The sequence below is a fragment of the Sardina pilchardus genome, chromosome 11, assembly GCF_963854185.1.
Source record: "Sardina pilchardus chromosome 11, fSarPil1.1, whole genome shotgun sequence".
Classification (NCBI taxonomy): domain Eukaryota; kingdom Metazoa; phylum Chordata; class Actinopteri; order Clupeiformes; family Clupeidae; genus Sardina; species Sardina pilchardus.
Genome location: NC_085004.1, coordinates 34,484,922 through 34,494,921, shown reverse-complemented (window position 1 = coordinate 34,494,921; position 10,000 = coordinate 34,484,922). Strand labels below are relative to the sequence as shown.

Sequence of the window (10,000 nt, the reverse complement as noted above, 5' to 3'; positions counted from 1 at the left end):
TGGAGATGGCCCAGCGGAACAGCAACAACACACTGCTGCTGCGCAATGGGGAGGTACACACACATTTTAATACTTTTATTTGGATCTCAACACAGGAATTACAGATCCAAACAGTAATGGAAATATGCTGTAGGTTTGTGCAAATGCGATCAAACATTCTACGTACTACTATCTATGGGTAGATTTGACATCTTTGTCTTCAAATGGACAAACTGCCTATTATAGTAGAGATTGAGCAGTACTTTATAAGTCTCTTTGCACTTTGTTGGCATAAACCACCCAGTTGTAACCCCCGCAGAGCAAGTTTATGCACATGCCCAAGGCTTCCAAATACAAGCACAATTAATTTACAATGAAACCAAGATCTGTGATCGTCTCAGTGAGTGGCTGATATTTTAACATTTTAGAGTTAAAACAAGTGTCCATGTAAAGATCAAAGCCTTAGTTGTTACTTCATGCACTTCCTTAATGCTGTCTGAAACTAGGTCCACCAGTCGGTCATGCCTAGCAATGTACAGTGGCTATAGTAAGTATTCATACCCATGCTAAAGTTGACTAAAAAGAGGAATATAAAATCATCTTTTGAGAATTGATTGTAATGCCTTAATTCAAAAAATGAGTAAAAATCGAACCGCTAAGGACACTAATTTTCTTTGTGATTGAAGAATGTATCGTAAATAGATAAATGTTCTTCCTTAAATACAGGGAGCATAAGTAATTGACCCCTATGTTAAATTCCCATAGGAGCAGGAGGATTTTTAATATGTTTTTATTTTTAAAGGCCAGCTATTTCATGGATCCAGGATATTATGCATCCTGATAAAGTTCCCTTGGCCTTTGGAATTAAAATAGCCCCACATCATCACATACCCTTCACCATAGCTAAAGACTGGCATGGTGCTTTTTCCAGTTAGCCTATTAGCCTGTTTGATTTGCATTGAGCTCAATGAGCATCAAACAGGCTAATAGGCTAACTGAAAAAAGCACCATGCCAATCTCTAGCTATGGTGAAGGGTATGTGATGATGTGGGGCTATTTTAATTCCAAAGGCCAAGGGAACTTTATCAGGATGCATAATATCCTGGATCCATGAAATAGCTGGCCTTAAAAAATAAAAACATATTAAAAATCCTCCTGCTCCTATGGGAATTTAACATAGGGGTCAATTACTTATGCTCCCTGTATTTAAGGAAGAACATTTATCTAGTTACGATACATTCTTCAATCACAAAGAAAATTAGTGTCCTTAGCGGTTTGATTTTTACTCATTTTTTGAATTAAGGCATTACAATCAATTCTCAAAAGATGATTTTATATTCCTCTTTTTAGTCAACTTTAGCATGGGTATGAATACTAACTATACCCACTGTATAGTCCTTTGTAAAAGTTACAGACACACACACACACACACACACACTCACCCAAGGTGGAGATCGCCCAGCGAAACAGCAACAACACACTGCTGCTGCGCAATGTGGAGGTGAACACACACACACACACACACTCACACACAATCTCACACTCTCTCTCTCTCACACACACACACACACAAGGTGGAGATCGCTCAATGAAACTGATACTCTCTCTCCCTCTCTCTTTCTCTCTCTCTCTCTCTCCCTCTCTCTTTCTCTCCCTCTCTCCCTCTCTTTCTCTCCCTCTCTCTCTCCCTCTCTGTAGTTCACGTGGCCTGAGTATGCCGTGTCTGATGAGGTTCAGGTCGATGACTTCTGGTTGACGATGGAGAACGAGGCGCTGGAACAGGCCGCCTTCCCCTCCAGTCCACCAATCACGCGCTTCGACGCCTCCATCATCGCCCCCTTCATCCCGCCCCTCATGAGGGCAGCTGCCGTCATCAACACCGAGAAGGACAAGAGCAACACACACACACCTGCAGGTACACACACACACACACATACGCGCCCGTGCAGGTAGACACACTCTCATCCCTGCAGGTACACATGTATACACAAAAGCACACACACTCACCTGCAGTTATATGCACACACATAGAAACACATGTACACACAAAAGTACAAATGGACACAGAAGCACACAGGGGGATATCCACTCACTCAAACACTGAGGAGCTGATATAATTGGCCGATTGTGTGTGTGTGTGTGTGTGTGTGTGTGTGTGTGTGTGTGTGTGTGTGTGTGTGTGTGTGTGTGTGTGTGTGTGTGTGTGTGTGTGTGTGTGTGTGTGTGTGTGTGTGTGTGTGTGTGTGCAGGGGACACCTCCACTCTTGTGCGTCTGATCCATGAGGGCCTTCTGAAGCCAGAGCAGATGCATGAACACACACCAGAGGAACTGCAGAGTGTGTTAGAGCGCTGTGGAGCTCCCACAACATCCAACAGCACCCAGGTACACGTGTGTGTGTGTTATAGAAATGTAACGTGTTTAGTGTGTAGAAAAGCGTTATAGAAATGTAACGTGAAATAATTCTGAATCTTTGAATCTTTGACTCTTTCCCTCTCTGCCTCTCTGCCTCCCTCTCTCTAGGAGGAGCTGTTGGAGAGTGTGTGTTCCCTGTACACACACATCCAGAGCGGCCAGCTGACCGGCCCCCCTCCTCCCTCTCACTTGACCGCAGGCAGGCTTAGTAAAGTCTGTCCTCACCAGGTAACACACACACACACACCCTGTACACACACATCAGCCACTCAATAGTAAATCATTATTTTGCGTCTGAAATAAATGTGTGTGTGTGTGTGTGTGTGTGTGTAGGTTTTTAGGTGGTGTGTGGCAGTAAGTATCTGGTGCACAATGAGAGTGTGCGAGACCATGTTGACCTGCTGGTGTGTGTATAGATATGTGTGTGTGTGTGTGTGTGTGTGTGTGTCTGTAGGTGGTCTGTGGCAGTAAGTATCTGGTGCACAATGAGAGTGTGCGAGACCATGTTGACCTGCTGGTGTGTGTATAAATATGTGTGTGTGTGTGTGTGTGTGTGTGTGTAGGTGGTGTGTGGCAGTAAGTATCTGGTGCACAATGAGTGTGCGAGACCATGTTGACCTGCTGGTGTGTGTGTAAATATGTATGTGTGTGTGTGTGTGTGTGTGTGTGTGTAGGTGGTCTGTGGCAGTAAGTATCTGGTGCACAATGAGAGTGTGCGAGACCATGTTGACCTGCTGGTGTGTGTATAAATATGTGTGTGTGTGTGTGTGTGTGTGTGTGTGTGTGTGTGTGTGTGTGTGTGTGTGTGTGTGTGTGTAGGTGGTGTGTGGCAGTAAGTATCTGGTGCACAATGAGTGTGCGAGACCATGTTGAGCTGCTGGTGTGTGTATAAATATGTATGTGTGTGTGTGTGTGTGTGTGTAGGTGGTGTGTGGCAGTAAGTATCTGGTGCACAATGAGTGTGCGAGACCATGTTGAGCTGCTGGTGTGTGTATAAATATGTATGTGTGTGTGTGTGTGTGTGTGTAGGTGGTGTGTGGCAGTAAGTATCTGGTGCGTAGTGAGAGTGCTCGGGACCATGTGGACCTGCTGGTGTCGTCGCGGTTCTGGCCGGTGGTGTACGTGGCGGACTGTGGCCAACAGGTGGCGCTGTGTACGGAAGCACTCTACCCCCCACTGGCCCACAGCATGTGGGGACACAGGCAGGGGGGGGTCACCCACACACTGGACACACAACAGGTCAGCAGCCCACACACACACACACACACACACACACACACACACACACACACGCAGGACACACAACAGGTCAGCAACCCACACACACACACACACGCAGGACACACAACAGGTCAGCAACCCACACACACACACACCGCCCACATGCATATTAAGGGGTTATAGAACTGTTTAGGAATCTTGGCTGTCATCTAACACATTGTATTAATCACCACCGTGTATCTGTGTGTCTGTCTGTCTGTGTGTGTGTGTCTGTTTGTGTGTTTGTGTGTATATATGTGTATATATGTGTTCGGCGTGCGTGCGTGTGTGTGTGTGTGTGTGTGTGTAGCCGGTGTCGTGTGAGGAGCTGCAGGATCATCTCCAGAACTCCGAGCCGCCGCTGTTGGACCCGTCCAGTTTGGACTCCTCCCCCTTGCACCCCCTCACACACTCCACCTCTCGCTGGGTGCTGCATCCCCCGACACACACACACTCACACTCACACCGCTCCACAGACGCCTGCCCTGAGCTGCAGCCCTACCTTAGCCCCGCCCAGGAGGAGGGGTCAGACGAGGAGGCCACGCCCCCAGGTGCTCTACAGGACCAGGAAGTGACCTTTGAGAACGCCGCATTCTACTTCCTGTACAACCGGCTGCTAGACTTCCTGTGGAGCCGTGAGGTGGTGAACAGGCAGATCTCACAGGTCAGAATTATTCTTTATCTTTAAATGATTTGACCTTGATTTATGCTTTCTGTTTATGTTTTATTATTATTATCTTTTTTTAATTACTCTTTGTCCATCTATGCTTTTATCTGCTATTCCTGTTTGCTTTGGTTTATGTAAGGCACATTGAATGCCCTCTGTGTATGAAATGCGTATATAGATGAATATAATAATATTGATATGATAAATGTGACAATATCAATAGAGTTGACTTGATCTGCAGGTGCTGCAGAGCTGCGGAGCAGGAGAGGTGGTGATCAGGGACGCCCTCTACAGGCTGGGAGTAGCACACATCAACGCCCAGCACGAGGACACACAGGAGGAGGAGACGCAGGAGGAGGAGAGGGAGTGAGATGGAGAGATGAAGAGAGAGAGAGAGGGATAGAGAGTGAGAAAGTGAGAGATGGAAAGAGAGAGAGAGGAAGAGAGAACAGCAGAGAAAAGAGAGCGAGATACACAGGGCTCTTCCCAACCCTCTCTCCTCGGTCCTCCGGCTCGTTCCCACTGATCTATAAGGAACACTGGATAGACCATCCCATTGATGCCGCCCCATCATCATTAAGAGATCAGTGGGAACGAGCCGGAGGACCGATGACCGGATTGAGAAGAGCCTATAGAACAGCAGAGAGAGAGAGAGAGAGAGAGAGAGATACACAGTATAGTCGAGAGAAAGAGAGATGGAGACGTAGACCAAGAAAACCAAGAGTGACACACACACCAACAGAGCAACAGAAAGTGAGAGATGTAGTAACACAACACACAAGGAACCATATATAGACAGAGTGAGAGAAGCTGTGTGTGTGTGTGTGTGTGTGTGTGTGTGTGTGTGTGTGTGTGTGTGTGTGTGTGTGTGTGTGTGTGTGTGTGTGTGTGTGTGTGTGTGTGTGTGTGTGTGTGTGTGTGTGTGTGTGTGTGTGTGTGTGTGTGTGTGTGTGTGTTTGTGTGTGAATGCAAGGGGTGCAGTGGATAAGGGAGAGGATAGTGTGAGAGAGGGTGGAGATGGCGAAGTGGGGTGTGTGTGTTTTGATGCTTTTGCTCTGAAGGCCCTAAAGAGATTAGTCAGTAGAATCAAATGCTGCCGTTTATCTGTGAAGCGGGAAACAGCAACTCATACCGGAAGACAGGTGTGTGTGTGTGTGTGTGTGTGTGTGTGTTGCGTGTGTGTGTGTAGTATCTGCTTTTGAAAAGGCGAGTGGAGGGGAGAGTAATTCTCCTCTGTGGCCAGCAGGTGGCAGTATAGCACTGTGAGAGATACAAGGCAGATGGGGCAGTGGTCAGTATACAGGAGAGGTGGATCATGTGGAAAGGAACTCTTCATTGGTGTGTGTGTGTGTGTATTTAACTATATTTAAGTGTGTTTGGAAACCTGACTGTGTATTAGTATGTTGCACACATGGTTATTTTGGTGGTTTTACAGACACATTAACTTAACACAACCAGCAGGTAATTGTCACTCATTGTGTGTGTGTGTGTGTGTGTGTGTGTGTGTGTGTGTGTGTGTGTGTGTGTGTGTGTGTGTGTGTGTGTGTGTGTGTGTGTGTGTGTGTGTGTGTGTGTGTGTGTGTGTGTGTGTGTGTGTGTGTGTGTGTGTGTGTGTGTGTGTGTGTGTGTGTGTGTGTGTTTTAGTATTCATATTCAGGAGTTATCATTATATGACAAGTGGCCTGTGACTGAAAGTGCTGATGGGATATGCAGTTTATGTGTCTGTTGTCTCACCTGTTGGATTCCAGCAGGCTTTGTGTGTGTGTGTGTGTGTGTGTGTGTGTGTGAAAGAGAGTATGTTTGTTAATATTTTAATTAATAATGTACAATATACAGTACTCTCTGAATGTAAACATGGACTTTGATCTCCGAAATTGCCTACACACTTGTGTGTGTGTGTGTGTGTGTGTGAGAGAGAGAGAGAGAGAGAGAGAGAGAGAGAGAGAGAGAGAACCAGAGTGGATCATATAAATGTCTTGTCTTGGATGTTGAATCATACTGATTTTGTGGTGAAATAAATCAAATGTGAATCCGCTCCAAGTGTCTCTGGGTGATGATGTCATATCCTGTCTGAGATGTGAATGAGGAAGACTGGAGCAGAGGAGCAGAAGTCGGGTTATTTGAAGCAGTTTCTGTGGTTATGGAAAGATTTGCTTTATTCACAGTTCCTTCCTACTGAGGGATTGCTCAATCTCTCTCTCTCTCTCTCTCTCTCTCTCTCTCTCAAACACACACACACACACACACACACAGAGAGTTCCTGTTTTGCTCCATAGGCAGTAGTGAGCACATCCCCTTACTGTGGTATGCAGTACCAGACAAACGGAGAGAGAAGGATAGAGTAGATAGGACGAAGAGAGAGAGAGTGAGAGTGAGAGTGTGTGTGTGTGTGTGTGTGTGTGTGCATGCTGCTGTGTACTACTTGGTCAGACAGATGCAGGAGTACGTGAAACCAGCTTTAATCTTTAATCTTTGGCACAAGTCTGATAACAGTCAGAATTTTATATGGCAGATGCAACATTTCATTAACGTATGGGAGCATACAGTCGGAAAGAATACATTAACATTTTCATTAACCTCCTGAGACCCTGCGTCCTCATATGAGGACATTACATTTAGGCTCTGCTTTACCTTGTGCTTACTTTTTCTGAATAAAAACCTGTTGTCCTTATATGTGGACACTTCATTTTACCCTCTAGTGTTATCAGACACACAATACAATGTTTTGGGAAAAAGCAATATGGCGTCGAAATCCACCTCCACGCTTTACCGGCATACGCGTGAGAACTATCGTCATGGTAACGTGCCAGTGAACGTTATGACATTTTTTTTTTTTTGTATATGTTTGTGAACAGTTGTAGTATGATATGGCATCAAGTTTCCCCCATTTCGATCATTGCAAACAGACCAGGACGTGTTTAACTTTCATGTCCTCATACGAGGACATCGGGACTGAAATGTACGCATAATTTCATTTTTAGGCTACATATTACATTGAAAATTGTCGTTCATTGGCCATAACAAACTACTGTAAAGCAATAATGGAAGTCAAAGTGTGGACATAGACATAATAGAGTAGCCTGAATAAATAAATCCATTGAAGGAATTACAAAAATAAATAAATAAACAAATATGAAACAAATAGAGCAGAACTGTTTCGCTTCAATTGATTGTGGATAGACTTCTCTCCACATGGGTGTGACCCATACGTACAACTAACATTTACAAATAAACACTAAACTTAACCAAATTAATAACAGGACATTTCTGTTCAATAAAAACAAACTGTTTTCTTAATAGTTGAATCTTAGGCACTTGCAGTGCACACATGAATATTCACATTCTTTCTGGATTGGCAATCTCATTGTATTTTATGGTAATAGAGACCCAATGTCCTCATACGAGGACATCGTTTTTCTCAAAAACTACTTGATGTACAGAGGTGAAATTTTTTTTGTATGTTTATGAAGCCCTACTAAGCCAAAATAATTGAGTGAAATGAAAAATGCATTCAAATTTACATCCAGGGTCTCAGGAGGTTAACATGAAAGAATAACAATTGAGCTAATAGCTACATGATAAGATTACACACCAGCAGTCTTCAGACGAATTGCAAAAATATACAATCACCATCATGACCTTTTGACCCCAGGGCATGGCAGAATGCCCACACTGCCCATCATGACCTTTTGACCCCAGGGTATGGCAGAATGCCCACACTGTTGCCAGCGAGATTGGTGCACGAAATTCTACAAACTCACCATGAGACTGACAAGATGGAGTCCTCTACAACTGGACTGAAAGATGACCGCTACTACCTGCCTCCGCCAGACAGACACACAGGCTACTGTTCTTTTTTTTGTTTTTTATTTTTATCTTATTTTTTGTTTATTTTACCAAGTGATCTCCCATCTCTTGTTCAAGGGAGCCCTGGGCTGGCGAAAGTAAAAAAGTACACTCAGAATAAGGCTGACATTCAGGCAGCACTTCAAACGTCTACCCATCATCAGTGAAGCTGATATATGAGACAGTTGTGCAGATTCAGCAGCTACAAGACTGACCCCTCCTGAGCCCTGAGAGCAGAGATGCTGATCTGATGACCCTAACCCTAATGGCTCTGAGATGGACAGCTGATCTTATGACCTGCCCTCAGAGGGGACGTTGCCATGGGGACCCTGCGAGGGAGCCATACTTAGATGCTAACTGAGTTGCCAACCTTGCTGGTTCCAATGCAATTTCCCATTGCCGACCAACTAAGCAAGAGACGGTTTATAAAGCGAGACGATTCATATGAGGGTAAATTCCGGTTTCACTGTGACGTAGTGCCACTCCCATTTAGGAGGCAAACGGGTGAAATAAATCTTATCTCGGATTTTGACCATTCCCTTAGCCCTACATTCAGCAATGCAAGTAACAAACCCATATTCTACATGGCACACGTCTTTCTAACATTCCCACATTGAAATCGTATTTTCCAGCGAGATAAATACATAGAAAAATAACTTTGTTCACGACCTGTCCCTCCTGACCTGACCTGTCTCCGCTAATTGCGCAGGTCACCTGTTATTAATGGCACACTGCTTCAGCTGCTTCTACACCGTTCTAAACCGATGATCTCGTTACTGATCACGCCCCTTTAGGAGGCGAAAGTGGGTGCCATTTAATTCCATTGAAAAAACCCTTTATGATTCATCTTAGTAACTATACGATCTTTGACTAAGCTGCTAACAGGTTAGCAGCTATGGCTTTGGGGAACGCACCCCTGGGCAACTTGACTACATACTGCAGCTATGGCTTTGGGGAACGCACCCCTGAGCAACTTGACTACATACTGCAGCTATGGCTTTGGGGAACGCACCCCTCGGCAACTTGACTACATACTGCAGCTCTGTGGAGCTTCATGAGCTGAAGAGATTATGACACCCTGACCGTAAGAGAAGGACCTGAGGTCAGTTAGAGGAGGACGCACAAGGATGTGGTCATTTGGCAGTGTACGCTGAGTGCTACATCACAGAAAACCATAGCAACCAAACAAAAACATTCTGTGTCACAAGCTTCAGTTCTAGGATCCAGTGTACTATCCAATCTGTGTACTTCAAAGGCTCTGTGCTAAAATCATGCCAACTAGAGAGTATGTCTGGTCAAGTATCTTGCATCTGACCAATTCATATTAGAAGGAAGAGGAAAGGTCTACTCCACTCAGGCAGAAAGCAAAGGAGGAACCACACACACACACACTCATTATGTCTCTCTCTCTCTCTCTCTCTCTGTCTCTCTCTCTCTCTCTATTACACACACACACTCTGACGGAAATGATAACACAAAAAGCTGTACTTGATGGAAACTCCGGTGTGAGTAAGACCAGTTCCCAGAACCTCTACTATTTTAAGAAACACACTTGATTTGAAAGATGAATCAGTACACACACACACACACACACACACACACACACACACACATACACACACACACACACCTGTGTCTAGAGGATCAAACACACAGATTGGAGAAGAGAAAAAGGAGTGGAGAGCACCTGACCCCGTACCTCAAAGAATTCAGATTGGCTCCAGATCCACTCTAAATTGAATTCTGATTAGCTCCAGATCCACTCTAATTGAATTCTGATTGGCTCCAGATCTACTCTAAATTGAATTCTGATTGTCTCCAGATACACTCTATTT

General features: G+C 44.8%; 2 protein-coding genes across 4 annotated transcripts in view; one reads left to right on the top strand and one right to left on the bottom strand.

Moving 5' to 3' along the window:
- The window catches only part of hmgxb3 (HMG box domain containing 3), a 21,490-nt gene extending 15,178 nt beyond the window's left edge, over nucleotides 1–6,312 (top strand). For 2 of the 3 annotated variants that reach the window (XM_062548941.1, XM_062548942.1), the window contains exons 18-23: nucleotides 1,678–1,894; nucleotides 2,229–2,362; nucleotides 2,501–2,620; nucleotides 3,422–3,631; nucleotides 3,963–4,316; nucleotides 4,561–6,312. In XM_062548941.1, coding sequence (XP_062404925.1) covers nucleotides 1,678–1,894; nucleotides 2,229–2,362; nucleotides 2,501–2,620; nucleotides 3,422–3,631; nucleotides 3,963–4,316; nucleotides 4,561–4,689 — 1,164 coding nt within the window. In that variant the 3' untranslated portion in view covers nucleotides 4,690–6,312. Of the gene's footprint in view, nucleotides 1–1,677; nucleotides 1,895–2,228; nucleotides 2,363–2,500; nucleotides 2,621–2,733; nucleotides 2,913–3,421; nucleotides 3,632–3,962; nucleotides 4,317–4,560 lie in introns of those variants that run through there. The other variant, XM_062548943.1, reaches the window with a different exon arrangement.
- A 450-nt stretch (nucleotides 6,313–6,762) lies between these two features.
- csf1ra (colony stimulating factor 1 receptor, a) overlaps nucleotides 6,763–10,000 on the bottom strand; it is an 18,805-nt gene continuing 15,567 nt past the window's right edge. Inside the window, exons 21-22 of the mRNA XM_062548940.1 lie at nucleotides 7,864–10,000; nucleotides 6,763–6,896 (exon numbers count right to left, since the gene is read on the bottom strand). The exon at nucleotides 7,864–10,000 is cut by the window's right edge and continues 1,006 nt beyond it. The gene's annotated coding sequence lies outside the window, so the exon portion shown is untranslated. The remainder of the gene's footprint in view (nucleotides 6,897–7,863) is intronic.